This window comes from Carcharhinus amblyrhynchos, chromosome 5, assembly GCF_965287045.1.
Source record: "Carcharhinus amblyrhynchos chromosome 5, sCarAmb.v2.hapA, whole genome shotgun sequence".
In the NCBI taxonomy this organism is placed as follows: domain Eukaryota; kingdom Metazoa; phylum Chordata; class Chondrichthyes; order Carcharhiniformes; family Carcharhinidae; genus Carcharhinus; species Carcharhinus amblyrhynchos.
Genome location: NC_137328.1, coordinates 79797092 through 79812189, shown reverse-complemented (window position 1 = coordinate 79812189; position 15098 = coordinate 79797092). Strand labels below are relative to the sequence as shown.

Here is a 15098-nt window from a genome sequence, read left to right as displayed (position 1 = left end):
ACACCCATGTGGTGGGCTACAGAGGAGCTTTGCAGATCCAGTTAGACAAGCCTGTTCTGGACACAAGAGTCATGATGTGGGTATGCCGGCGTTGGACTGGCGTAAATACAGTGAAAAGTCTGACAACACCAGGTTTTAGTCCAACCTATTTATTTGATAATATACTCACAAGCTTTCGGGTTAGTCCCTTCGTCAGGTGAATGGAGAGTTCTGGCCTCAGACAGAGCATATAAAGCACAGACAGTTTAGAGATTACTGATTAGAATGCGAATCCTTACACCTAACCTGCTGTTCAAGACCTGAAGTGGCTGATAATGTGAGTGGAAGGAGCACTGATCACAGTTTAAAGAGATGTGTATTGTCTCCAGACAGTACAGTAAGTGAGGTTTTGCAAACCCAGGCAAGTCACGGGGGTTACAGATAGTGCGACATGAACCCAAGATCCCTGTTGAGACCGTCCTCATGTGTGCGGAACTTGGCTATCAGTCTCTGCTCAGCGACTCTGCGCTGTCGTGTGTCGTGAAGGCCGCCTTGGAGAATGCTTACCCGAACATTCTCCAAGGCGGCCTTCACGACACACGACAGCGCAGAGTCGCTGAACAGAGACTGATAGCCAAGTTCCGCACACATGAGGACGGTCTCAACAGGGATCTTGGGTTCATGTCGCACTATCTGTAACCCCCGTGACTTGCCTGGGTTTGCAAAACCTCACTTACTGTACTGTCTGGAGACAATACACATCTCTTTAAACTGTGATCAGTGCTCCTTCCACTCACATTATCAGCCACTTCAGGTCTTGAACAGCAGGTTAGGTGTAAGGATTCGCATTCTAATCAGTAATCTCTAAACTGTCTGTGCTTTATATGCTCTGTCTGAGGCCAGAACTCTCCATTCACCTGACGAAGGGACTAACCCGAAAGCTTGTGAGTATATTATCAAATAAATAGGTTGGACTAAAACCTGGTGTTGTCAGACTTTTCACTGGACACAAGAGCCCAGAGAAACACCCTATCTACATCCACCCTGTCAGTCCTTTAAGAACTGCATAAGTTCAATGAGGTCACCTCCCATTCTTCAAAACTCTAGAGAATACAGGCCCAGGTTCTGCAATCTCTTTTCATAAAAACAATCCTTCCATTCTAGGGATTAGTCTGGTGAACCCACTTGGTGCTCCCTTTATGGTAAGAATATCCTTCCTAAGATAAGGAGACCAAAACTGTGCACAATAGTCCAGATGCAATTTCACCAAGGCTTTATACAATTGCTGCAAGACATCTTTTACTCAGAGAGGAACATGTTATCTGTTCCTTATTCGCATTGATAGGGACTATTTGAGCAATAAGATGTGGACATTGTGGAGCAACTTGACAAGTGAATACTTTTGTTGTTTTGAATATTGTAGAAACAGATTAGCACTGCTGCTTCACAGCTCCAGGGATCTGGGTTTGATTCCCAGCCTCGGGTCACTGTCTGTGCAGAGTTTGCACATTCTCCCTATGTGGGTTTCCTCCAGGTGCTCCGGTTTCCTCTCTCAGTCCAAAGATGTGCAGATTAGGTTGACTGGCCAAGATAAAATTAGAGTCCCGGGATGTGTAGGTTAGAGTGACTAGCGGGTAAAATATGTTGGAAAATGGGGATAGGGCTTGCGTGGGATTGCTGTCAGTGCAGACTCGATGGGCCGAATGGCCTCTTTCTGCACTGTAGGGTTTCTATATATTCTATATACTCCTGTACTCAAATCCTCTTGTGATGAAGGCCAACATACCCTATGCTTTCTGAATTGCTTACTACATTTGCATGCTAGTTTTTAATGATTCACGAACAAGGACACCTTTGGGCATTAACACTAGTCAATCTCTCACCATTTAAGAAATACTCTGTTTTTCTGTTTTTTTTCTACTAAAGTGGATACCTTCACACCGATTCATATTATATTCTATTTGCCATGTTCTAGCCCATTCATTTAGCCTGTCCAAGTCCCCTTGAAACCTCCTTGCATCTTTTTCATTTTCACCTGGTTTTGTGTCATGATCAAATTTGGAAATATTATATTTGGTCCCGCATCAAATCATTGTATAAATTGTTATTTTATTTGTTTTGTTATACTGTTATGTCATGTCCAGTATCACAAGCTGATTATTGCACTATCTGGTTAGAAATGGCCAACAAGTGCAAACCATTTGATAGAAGACATAAGAGACTTTATTTTTCATTTTCCTTTCTGTTTCCTTAAGATATTTTTGATGATTGTCACAGAATCTCTAACTGCAGCTCTTCATTATCAGACTCTAAAGCTGTGTGCACTGTGACCTTTCAAATGCATGCCAAGATCCCCTATTGCTGGCTGCTGTGGGGCATCATGGACTATTGCATTTCCCAATTGCAATTGCACTTGCACTTACATTTCCCAATTGATTTTCCCAGTCTCCAGCTGGAAAAGACTACAGCTTCCATTTGGTGCCTCACTGCTCAAGGTATCTCCGATCAAGTACTGCGAATTTGCCACAGCATCTGCTTTCAAGACAATTTCCCCAGAACTGCATCAGATCAAGGTCTCTTAGGAAACAGTCAATCTTAATGCAGAACGCCGAGGTGTTGGATGAAATGCATGTAACACGTTTGAAAATACTCAATTTACAGCAAAACCAGTTGCTGTATAGTGAAATTCTGGTTCATAAATAGTCAAAATGTTTGAATTATGTGGAGAGATTACATAGTTATGGCTTCCCCACAGCTCGAGGGAAAACGCTTCCTTACTGTGCAATACTAAGCTACATGGATTCGAGGGAGTTGTTCAGAGTCAGATGATCTCAGTAATTGAGATGCTTTGACAGCACAACATCCCCAGGCAAGGGAGGGGAGGGTGAAATCAGTCAATCACAGTGGCCTGGTTTTGAAAATATCCATGGTAATATCATGGTCTATTAACCAGGCAAAGAGTCTAGTGTAACACAAATAATGACCAACCCACTGATTGGTGAAAAAAGCTCCTGGAGAGAGTCACAGTAAAGAGCTTCCAAATTTGCCATGAGACTACTGACATCTTCAACTCAGGCAAGGCAAGATTCAGAGGTAGACAAGGTGCCACTGATATTTTGCCACAACCATTAGAGCCACCCTCTGAGCTTTAACAAGAAACTATATATGTTTCTAGATATGAAAAAGTCATTTGTCAAATTTTATTCAATGGACTGTCCCTCAAGAGCCCTTTGAGCTAGTTCAAGGGTCATCAAATTTTCAGAAAGAACTATGTTGAAGTGAACATAGTCATCTCCAGCAGATTTTTCCCAATGGCTCAACATCTTTGGATTGGACACAAGGTGAGGACAGGATCAGACTTTGTTGTGATGTCTCCACACTCACTGAACACACAATTATCAACTCAACTCTTAAAGATCAGCACTGAGCTGAGGTAATTAGGTCAATGGAACTGTTATCTAGAATTAACCATTTCAAGTGAGATGAGGTACAACAGAAAAAAATCTATACAAATCTACAAAACAGGAAGCTAGAACTTTGCAGACACAGGAAACGATAGCAGTACTGACACAGGAAATACTAACTATGTGAAGAGAGGCTGAAAAATAGTTTAGCTTGACTGGACGACATGTGAAACGTGTTACTGGAGTGACACCATGTGGGAGTTTGTTAAAAATGCAAACTTATTCAACAACAGGAAGCTCGTCAAGGCCCTCCAGTTTCTCCGTCAGTAAAACATCTCACTCAATGTCACTCTCCTACTCTTGTTCTGCTGCATATTCATTGTTTGTTGGATTTGCATTTAGTCACCCTCAGCACACCAAAGTCTGAATGGTGGCCTGAATCTGGATGTATTTGAGTGCTGTTGCTGTCGAGAGATTTCTAAAGTGGGTTCTCAGCCATGGGTGCCAAGTCATTCATTTATTCCCTAGAACATTCGTGTAAGGCAAGTATCATGCATGGAACACTGCACGACAACAGCAGGGCAGCACAGTGGCACAGTGGTTAGCACTGCTATCTCACAACCTCAGGGACCTGAGTTCAATTCCAGCCTTGGGTGACTGCATGGAATTTGTGCATTCTCCCCATGTCTGTGTAAGCTTCCTCCAGTGCTCCGGTTTCCTCCCACACTCCAAAGCTGTGCAGCTTAGGTAGATTGACCATGCTAAATTGCCCCTTAGTGTCCAAGATGTGTAGATTAGGTGGATTAGCCATGTTAAATATGCTGGATGATGGTGATAGGCAGAGGGGTTGGGCCTGGGTAAGATGCTCTCTCAGAGAGTTAGTGCAGACACAATGGGCCAAATGAGCTCCTTCTGCACTGCAGGGATTCCAGAAGAATCAGTATTGCTTTCCTGATGGTGGCCATTAATATGAAAAATCAGGGCTGGGATTTTCCAGCCCCTCCTATGACATGTTTTCTGGCAGTGGAAATGGCTCGGCATTGGCCACCAGCGGGATCTTCCACTCCTGCAGATGTCTATGGCGTTTTGCACGACTTGTTTGTTACCTTTGGTGGAACTGGAAGATCTCTCCAGCAGGAAAATCCTGCCCCACATTTATATGATCTGAAACAACCTTCACATTTTGGGGATAAAACTGGGCCCACAGACAATCAGACATTCAAGATTAGAGATCCAGCTTTCTGACCCATGCTCATGACCAATGAGGCTTTGTCTAAGCCTAGGAATATTTTACTGGCTTTAAGGGTAAAGCTGAAGTTCATAGGACAAAGATCATTATGTGCCCATCCCTAATTGCCATTTCAGAGGGCTTTTAAAAGTCAACCACATTGTCGTTGATCTGGAGTCACACGTAGACCAGGCCAGATAAGAGTTTGAGGACATTCGTGTAGCAGGTGAGCTTTTACAACAAATCAACAACAGTCATCATTCAACATTTAATTTCAGATTTTCATTGGATTCAAATTTCACCACCTGTTGTGGGATTTGAACCCAGGTCCCCTGACCATTATCCTGGGTCTCCGGATTACTAGTCCAGTGACTATGCTCCCCTGTGGAGAACTATGATGGTTCCTATTCATGAGCATTTCTCACAGAGATTGAGGGATTTGTGTGGAGTTAATTAGAAGGCAAAACCAGTCAGTAGAATGAACCAAGTTGATGCACTGAGTCCACAATTCCTCATAATTTTAGGAGCAAATTTACAAATGATTTCAGAATGTCAGCATTCTGAACAACTTGCCACCCAATAAGACTCATGAGATAAGCAATCCATGTGTTACTGATTCATGTTTTTATGCACAAGACTAATTCACTTTTAATCAATATGGAATGAGTATTCTGAGTGCATTGTTTGGTAGAGAAAGGGAGGGGCTCTGTATTGGAGTGCTGTTAGATAACCAGTGTCTCCAGATCCAACGGGAATCAGTTCTGGTCAGGTGAACTTTCCTTTACTTAAGAAGTGACTATATGGATAATGAAGAGTGCACTTGGCACGTCATAACATTCAAGGCTATGGGACAAGTGCTGGTAAGTGGGATTAAGTAGGCAGGTCAGGGTATTTCACGCGCAGTGCAAATTTGATGGGCTGAAGGGCATCTTCTGCACTGTAGTGTTCTGTGATTCTGTGAAGAGTGCACTCGATGCCATGCCACAGTGCAATACAACGCATTTGACTCGAAGTGCACTGTACCATACATATTAGTATAGTGCATGGCGATATATATTTTTTATTCAATCGTGGGACATGGGCATCGCTGGCTGGCCAACATTTATTGCCCATCCCTAGGTGCCCTTGAGAAGGTGGTGGTGAGATGCCTTCTTGAAACACTGCAGTCCATGTGCTGTGGGTTGACTCATAATGCCATTAGGATAGGAATCCCAGGATTTTGACCCAGCAACTGTGAAGAACGGCGATAGATTTCCAAGTCAGGATAGTGTGTGACATAGAAGGGAACTTACAGGTGGTGGTGTTCCTATGTATCTGTTGCTTTTGTCCTCCTATCAGGAAACTAGGGTTTGGAAGGTGCTGTCTAAGGAAATTTGGAGAGTTCCTTCAGTGCATCTTGTTGATAGCACACACTGCTGTACTGGGCATCAACGGTGGACAGAGTGGTTGTTTGTGAATGTGGTGTTAATCAAGCGGGTTGCTTTGTCCTGGATGGTGTCAAGCTTCTTGAGTGTTGTAGGAAGTGTACATCCATGCAAGTAGTGAGTATTCCATCATACTTGCACTTCATAGATGATGGCTAGTCTTTGGGGAGTCAGGAGGTGAGTTGCTCATCACAGTAGTTTTTTTATATTGTTTCATGAGACAGCATCCCTCTGACCTACTATTGTAGCCACTGTGTTTATGTGATGTGTCTGGTCAATGGTAACCCCCAAGGATGTTGACAGTGGGGGATTCAGTGATGGTAACGCCATTGAATGTCAAGGGACAGTGGTTAGATTGTCTCTTACTGGTGATAGTCATTGTCTGGCATTTGTGTGGTACAAATGCTGCTTGCTATTTGTCAGCCCAAGCCTGGATGTTGTCCAGACCTTGTTGCATTTGAACATGGGCTGCTTCAGTATCTGAGGAGTGCTGAATATTGTGCAATCATCGGCAAATATCTCCACATCTGTCAGTATAATGGAAGGAAGGTCACTGATGAAGAATTTGAAAATAGTTGGGCCTAGGACACTAACCTAAGGGACTCCAGCAGAGCTGCCCTGGAGCTGAGATGCCTTGACCCTCCACAACCAGGTATGACTCCAACCAGCAGAGATTTTGCCCCAATACCCACTGATTCCCGTTTTCTTGATGCCACTTCGATCCAATGCGGCCATGATGTCAAGGGCTGTCTCCCTGCGCCCACCCCCTTCACCTTTGGAATTCAGCTCTTTTGTCCATGTTTGAACCAAGGCTGTAATGAGGTCAGGAGTCCAGAAACCCTGACGAAACCTAAACTGGGCATCACTGAGCAGGTGCTCACTTTACTCCATCACTTTATTGATGATCAAGAGTAGACTGATTGAGCAGTAATTGGCTGGGTTGGATTTGTCCTGCTTTTTGTGTACAGGACATACCTGGGCAATTTTCTATACTGTCAGGTAGGTGCCAGTATTATAACTGTACTGGAAGAGCTTGATGTATTATATGCATCATGTACTATATCATCATAAACTTCTACTCACTAATGCAATTTCAGATGCCACTGTATGTGCTGCATATGTACCTTTGTACCAAGAAAGATAGCAAGTGGTTGTTAATTTCAGCCTCCAGACAATGACAATACAAATCAGAGATTAATTATCTTACCTATGAACTGGTTGGCGTACGAAGCACTGAGACCAAACTGGCTTTCCAGATATTTGCCCAGAAAAGCAGCAAACCCACTGATCGCTGCAACCTCCATGCAGGCAGCCAGCACGACACAGGTAAATACCGGATTCATCAGGAGCTGCTTCGTTACTTGTGGAATTGCTGAAAAAGGTGCATGAAAAAGTTTAGCAGAATAAAAGAAAAAAAATGGCTTCAGACCCAGTCAAACTACACTGTAAAACTGTGAGCAGCAGATGGCGCCAGAATACAATGACTTTGCACCAAAGAATCACGAGGGGATTTTCTTACTCCAACGCAAGAATTAATTTCCCCTGTGATCAGGAATTTCTACTACAATGGAAAGAATTGAATTCATTGAATTCTGTAAGAGGTGGCTTTAGGGAACACACTACAACCTCAAAGTTACAGGTTCAGCATTACCCTAGAAATTATGCAAAAACTGTATTGTATCCAAAATGCCAGCCCATCAAACTTTCAGGAACATTCCGAGCACATTACTCATTCACTATTTAAAGTCAAATATGCCTTTAATTTGATTGATTCTTCTGGAATGGTAGCATTCTTGAAGTTTCAAAACACAGACTTCCCAGTAATGATAACAAGTCTGGCAAATCCTGGCTCCTTGTGGTTATAATTCCTCCTTTCTGCTGTTTGGAAGTTTTTTTTTATTATCTTTAACATGGACAGACTATGGTTATACTGGGTATTGTTATTAAAGTTTGCTTCAGGCTAAATTATTGCATTTAAAACTTCCAGTTGGAAACACTATACTAGCAGTCTGCGAGAAGGAAACATCACTGAGATAGTGCCACACAGTAAACAAGTTACAAAGCATTGGTGCTTCACACTGACAGCATGCTGTTGAATCTCCCATTCCAATTATCTACAACCACAAAAAATAATGGCAGGTGTAATCTAGAGTTTTACTCCGGAATGCTACTTGTAAATTAATACTTATTGCTTGCAACTGAAACCTCACTCCAAACTGTGGAGTTTATTTTCAGAGAATGCATTGATGCTGAATATGCAGAACATACAAACTAGGAGCAGGAGCAGGCCATTTGGCCCTTTGAACCTGGTCCGCCATTCAACATGATGATGGCTGATCCTCTATCTCAATCCCAAATTCCTGCTTTCTTCCCATACCCCTTGATGCCATTAAAACCTAAGAAAATGATTTATCTCTTTCTCGAATAACTTGGCATCCACAGCCTTCTGTTGTAAAGAATTCCACAGGTTCACTATCCTTTAAGTGAAGACATTCTTCTCCATCTCAGTCCTTAGGATCTAAGCTGGGACTGTCTCCCCTGGTTCTCGATTCCCCAAACAGGGAAAACATCCTCTCCACATCTAGTCTGCCCAGCTCCTTTCATCCTTCTAAACTCTAGTGGATTGTCTCATTGAGTGGAGTGCAGGTCAGAAATTCAGCAGAGAATCACCATGCCCAATTTGTGGCAGTCCAGATTTCCTAATATCTCTGGAAGAACTACGCTGGTTAGCTTTAGGTAGAATGCATTGCTGAGCCTTCCCCAACCTGAAAACACTGATGCCAACATTATTAGAGCCAGCCATCCACACTGGTAATGCTGTGTGACACATTTCCAGCGAGGTCTGGGCAAGTCAGTCTATTCTTGTGGGTTTGGATGGAGTTCAATCCCCTCACTTACCTTATGATATTGCAATGGATGCTGCCAAAAGCGATCAAGACTATTACAAAGTCATTTAAACAATATAACAATACCATCAAAGGCAGAAAAAACAGAGACCGGCAATATTCAGGCATCCACGGTGTCCATCTCTGCCTTGTGCTTTCTTGCTTTGTGTGACTATTGGTGTACTGTCCTGATTTTGCTCACAGATCAATTTTATTTTACACTAACAATACATCTTTCATCCTTATGTTAATATTCAAATTTGGACTAAAAGGTGCATTAGTAGTAATAAAAAGATACATCATCAATTAGGGGCAAGAAAGTTTATCTCATTCACAACGCAAAATAAGTGAGATATTGGTGTCATTGCATTGCCTGTTGTGACAGGGGCTTATTTAATAGTTTTTGCTTTAAGAATGGAAGGGAAATGATTTGAACTGTTTTAATTTTAAGTAAATTCAGCACCAGCTGCCATGTTAATATTCCACTACGACTGACATAGTGGCACAGCTGCTGCCTTGTTTAGGGAGAAGCTGTTGCCAGGAACTGACCCTGTCCAAAGACTCCACCAGTCAAGCAATAATACATTTTAATTATTTCCTGCTCTGAATCCGTTCTCTTATGCAAATAACACAGCTGAGAGAGCAACTGTCAAGATATAAACAGTGTTGACCATTTATGTACCTCCATAAAGGTACGAGAGAAATAAGCGTAGATGCATAACTGTCTATTTCTTTTCTCTTCCATGGATTCAGAAACCTCAATTATAATTCATGTCAAGTTCTGTCAGAGTGTGGGAAGATATTCTATGTAAGAGTTGAGAGGAGTGTTCTGTTAATTTTTCGATTATTACTAGCCAGATATAATTTGAATCTGATTTCTGATACCACTATACCACTATTCTGAGTACCACTGAATACTTCCAACTTATTATTGCAACATCAAATGTTGCAACATTTAATGTTGGCAAGTGCGAGTGGTCCACTTTGGTAGGAATAATGGTAGGAAGGACTATTACTTACATGGCGAAAAACTGCAGCATGCGACAGTGCAGAGGGACCTCGGGGTCCTTGTGCATGAGTCGCAAAAACCCAGCTTGCAGGTGCAGCAGGTGGTCAGGAAGGCGAATGGGATGCTGGCCTTCATAGCGAGGGGGATTGAATATAAAAGTAGGGAGGTCTTGCTGCAACTGTACAGGGCACTGGTGAGGCCGCAGCTGGAGTACTGTGTGCAGTTTTGGTCGCCGCACTTACGCAAGGATATTTTGGCCTCGGAGGGAGTGCAGAGGAGGTTTACTAGGCTGATACCAGAGTTGAGGGGATTGAGCTATAAGGAGAGGCTGAATAAACTAGGCTTGTACGTTAGAGTTTAGAAGAATGAGGGGAGATCTCATTGAGACGTATAAGATGATGAATGGGATGGATAGGATAGAGGTGGAGAGACTCTTCCCGCTCAGAAAGGACAGTAGGACTAGGGGGCACAGCCTCAAGATAAAGGGGGGGTGGTTTAGAACGGAGTTGAGGAGGAACTTCTTCACTCAAAGGGTGGTGAATCTCTGGAATTCTCTGCCTGTTGAAGTGGTGGAGGCTGCCTCGCTAAATATATTTAAGACGCGGGTTGATAGGTTTTTGATAGGCAAGGGGATTAAGGGTTATGGGGAGAGGGCGGGAAGGTGGAACTGAGACACGACAGATCAGCCATGATCTTACTGAATGGCGGGGCAGGCTCGAAGGGCTGGATGGCCTACTCCTGCTCCTATTTCTTATGTTCTTATGTTCTTAAGTGGACTTGGAATTCTCTACATTTTGTTGCAAATTTCAGCCCTGCCAAAATTCTATTGACCACATCCTAACTTGCATCAGGTCTGTTGACTTTTCACCCCGAGTTTGCTGACTGATACTGGCCTCGGATCCATCAAGGCCTCAATGTTAAAATTCTCATCCTCATGTTCAAATCCCTCCATGGGCTTACACCTTGCTAGCTCTTCAACCTCCCATGGTCTGACATCCCTCCTAAAGCTTTGCATTCCTACATCCCTCCTAAAGCTCCGTATTCCTACATCCTTCCTAAAGCTCTGCATTCCTCCAATTAACTTTTACTTATTGTGCTGCCCCACCCACCCCACTCCCTTTGTCTCATCACTGGAGAATGTGCCTTCAGCTACCTAGGCTCTAGAATACTATTCTCTCTCTCTCAAATTCTCTCTCCTTTAAAATGCTCCTTCAAACCTACCACATTGTCTAAGCTTTTATTCATTCATCCTAATGTATCTGTTGTTGATTTATCCTCGGCCCCCTTCTATTTCTCATCGACATCTTATCCTGATGTGAGACCATCTGAAGACAAGGCATTAGGTTTCACATGTACAATAACAAATCTCAGCTCTCTCTCACCATCATCTCTTTTGGCTGCTCGCTATTACTAAAGTATCAGACTGCTTATCTGACATCCAATACTGGATGAGCAGATATTTCCTCCAGTTAAATATTAGAAGACCGAGAGCATCTTTTTTCGACCCCTGCTCTAAACGCATTCCCTAGTGACCGACTTCATCCCTTTTACTGGTCTGAGATTAAACCAGTCTGATCACAATCTTGCTCTCACATTGTTCCAGAGTTGAACTTCTGACTTCATACTCATGCCACTTCCACAACTGCCTTTTTCCAATTCTGTAACTTTGCTCAACATCACTCCTTCTCAGCTCATTTGCTGCTGAAACCCTCGTCCATGCCTTCATTACCTCTGGGCCAGCCGATGTTACAATGTACACCTCCCACATTCTCCCTCTATACAATTAAGATTATCCAAAACTGCTGCCTGAGTCTTACTTCACAAGTTCCATTCCGCCATTGTTCTTATGCTTGTTGACCTTCACTGGTTCCAGCTTCTGATTTTAAATTTCCTCTATGCCCATTCACCCCCTCCCGTGGCAGTAATCTCCTCCAACCCCACAATCCTTGGAGATATCCGCACTGCTCTAATTCTGTCCTGTTGTGCATTCCCAATCTTAATCGCTTCATCATTGGTAGCAGTACCTTCAGTTCCCTAGGCTCTAGGCTTTGGCATTCCTGCCACAGGCCTCTTGGTATCTCGTTTTCCTCATTTGAGGCAATTCTACAACCGATCTCTTTGACCACGCTTTTGGTCATCTGACTACCATCTTCTTATTTGGCCTGGTGTTATACTTTCTTTTATAATGCTCGTATTAAGTTCGTTGTGATGTTTCATTACATTAAGGTATGATATTGATACAAGTTGTTGGTGTCTTAGGCTTGATGTCAATTTTTGTCTAATTATACTCCAGTGAAGCACCTTGGGATATTTCACTAGGTTAATGTATAGTATAAATGAAAATTGGCATTGCTGTTATTAAAATTGTAGTTTTTAGCTTTGTTACTTGGTCATATCTTCTCCATTGTCTGAAAAAGCCAATGCAGCAAGTGAAAAAACATACCAAATGTGGCATCTGCAGTAGGCTAAGAGAGTCAGCATACTCATAGCCACAAAGGATAATGGCTTCCATTATCAACTGTGACATTTACGTTGCCACCAGGTGCAGCTGTAAAAACTACCTCCAAAGTCTTAGTATCTCCTGAAATAGCAACCTTATCATCAAAGTCTACTGCTGGCAAGAGCTCAGATTGTTTAAGTTTTGACTTGCTAAACCCTGTGGCAGTAAAGAAATGTTTGCTCATTATTCAACATTAAAGAAATAAAGCTACTGTCCATATGATTTTTTTGTTAAAAGCTGATAGACATTATTTCCACTCTGCCAAACAGTTCAAAAGATGTCTAATCAAGTTAATTCAAATCTACGCAGCACACATTATGCTAATCAGTAACTGTAGCCCATGATAAGAATATCACTGACCAAAATAAAAACAGAAAATGCTGGAAAAACTCAGCAGATCTGGTAGCTTTGTAGAATCCTTACAGTGCAGAAAGAGGCCATTCAGCACATCAAGCCTGCACCAACAACAATCCCTATCTCCATATCTTCACGTATTTACCTTGCTTATCTCCCTGACTCTAAGAATCAATTTAGCATGGCCAATCCAACCAAACCCACATATCTCTGGACTGTGGGAGGAACCCAGAAGAAATCCACACAAACACAGGGTGAATGTGCAAACTCCACACTGACAAGGCCAGAATTGAACCCAGGTCTCTGGTGCTGTGAGGCAGCAGTGCTAACTGCCATGTTGCCATCTATGGAGAGAGAAACATTATTCTGAAAAAAGGTCCTCGACTTGAAATATTGACCTGAATTTTTGAGGAGTCAGAAAGGTTCCATACCTTAGCCAAGATGGTGCTGGAGCCCTGATTCCAGAAGCTCTGCCTCCAACTCTCCCTAAGATTTTTCCCGGGCTTGTGGGGGATGGAAGGTAGCATTTTACACATCCGTGGTTCACGGAGCAGTTGCATGTGTAAAACTGTATACGGAAAGATCTGATAATATTAAGCTGATTCCTAAGCTTTAGAAATTTGAAGAAAACATCTAAAGCTGCCAGAGTTATTTGGAGAGCTCACAGGTTCCATTATATTCATACTCTTTCACAAGCAGTTCAACTACCCTCACATAGATACCCTCTGCAAATTGTTCAAAGAAAACATGCACACATTTCAAAAGAACATCCTAATATTCTGAACTAACAAAGGAAATTTTCTGCTATAATGGCATTGCCACAATGTAATCTTTTTATGACAAACGCTCGCAATATTTAAAAACGGCAGAATGAATTGCTTTTCCTTGAGTGAAATCCAAACAATTCAATCAGGTTTGTACCAATCCTCCATCTATTGAATATATATTTGCTCATATTTTACGCAATAATCAGCTTAATGTTATCAGATCTTTCCATGTACATTTCATATTTAAACAACTATATTCATATAGATACAAGATTCACACTCTGTATTATGGTAGCAGGCCCATAACAAAAAATGTCAGCCAAGAGTTTTGATGAAACAGAGGAGGGTTTACAAGGGTGGCACAGTGGTTAGCGCTGCTGCCTCAATGCCAAGGGCCTGGGTTCGAATCCTGGCTCGACAATGTCTGTGTAGAGTCTGTGCGGGTTTCCTCCGGGTACTCCAGTTTCCTCCCACAGCCCAAGAGATGTGTTGGTTAGGTGCATTGGCCGTGCTAAATTGTCCCTCTGTGTATCTGAACAAGCGCTGGAATGTTTAAATCTAAGGGATTTTTAAAGTAACTTCTTTGCAGTGTTAATGTAAGCCTATTTGCGACACTAATAAACTTTAAACTTTATACTTTAACAGTTGCCCATCCATGTTGTTATTGGAAAATTAAAAATCTAAGTATGTTTATATTAGTTAGCATGTGGTCACATGCTGAATGCTTCAGGATTGGCCTTCCAGAAAGTTTTTATGCATTAGTCAACTTTCCTAGAGTGATTTGCTCGCTGAAGCAGAAGGTCAAGAGTCCTCTCTTACCATTCATACTTAGCCTTAATAGAGGTATTTTCTTTGGGTTTTGGGTCATTTGCTTGAAACATGGAAGCAAAACATGATCTACTTCTAAGGGCTAGAGGTTAACCAGCCTATTAATGACATGCACTGGATTTGTGACTTTTGCAGGCCACTTATAGAATGGATTGGCTAGACGCCTAAGATGGCCATAGTCCAGAAAATTATGTTCTCCTAGAAATGAATGTGTGTCATCTCTAGCGAGCCATGTTACAAGCTTGACTGATTATTGTAAATTGGTCGTTGCTACTCAACCATGTGGCACATCTGGATAGGAAAAATAGCAAGGCCAGTTTGTGATACACAAGTCTTATTTGGAAAAGAACACTGCAGGAATTTAAACATTCAGCACTTGTTCAAAGATGGGGTGAGGTGCAGTTTTGAAAACAGAGATCTCATAACATTGAACTAATCCTTGCATAAAATATAAATAAAAGACCAAACAATGGTCTTGGAAAATTGAATAAAATTTCAAAATTTGCCAATGATGGCAAGCTTGGAGCAATGGTAAACCGTAAGGATGTTACAAATCACCTGCAACAGGACATAGGCTAGCAAAATGGGCAGAAAAGTAATGGATGGAATTTAATACGGAGAAGTATGAGGCGCATTTTGGCAGAAAGGGGGAGGAGAGGCAATACGGACATAAAAGCATTATTGTAATGAGTGTGCAGGAACAGTGGTTCCTTGGGATGC

The 15098-nt window shown here is 42.3% G+C and overlaps 1 protein-coding gene across 1 annotated transcript in view; it reads right to left on the bottom strand.

Moving 5' to 3' along the window:
* Positions 1–15098, bottom strand: part of LOC145343133 (solute carrier organic anion transporter family member 3A1-like) — a 295740-nt gene that overhangs the window by 40156 nt on the left and 240486 nt on the right. Inside the window, exon 5 of the mRNA XM_080189069.1 lies at positions 7243–7407. Coding sequence (XP_080045195.1) covers positions 7243–7407 — 165 coding nt within the window. The remainder of the gene's footprint in view (positions 1–7242; positions 7408–15098) is intronic.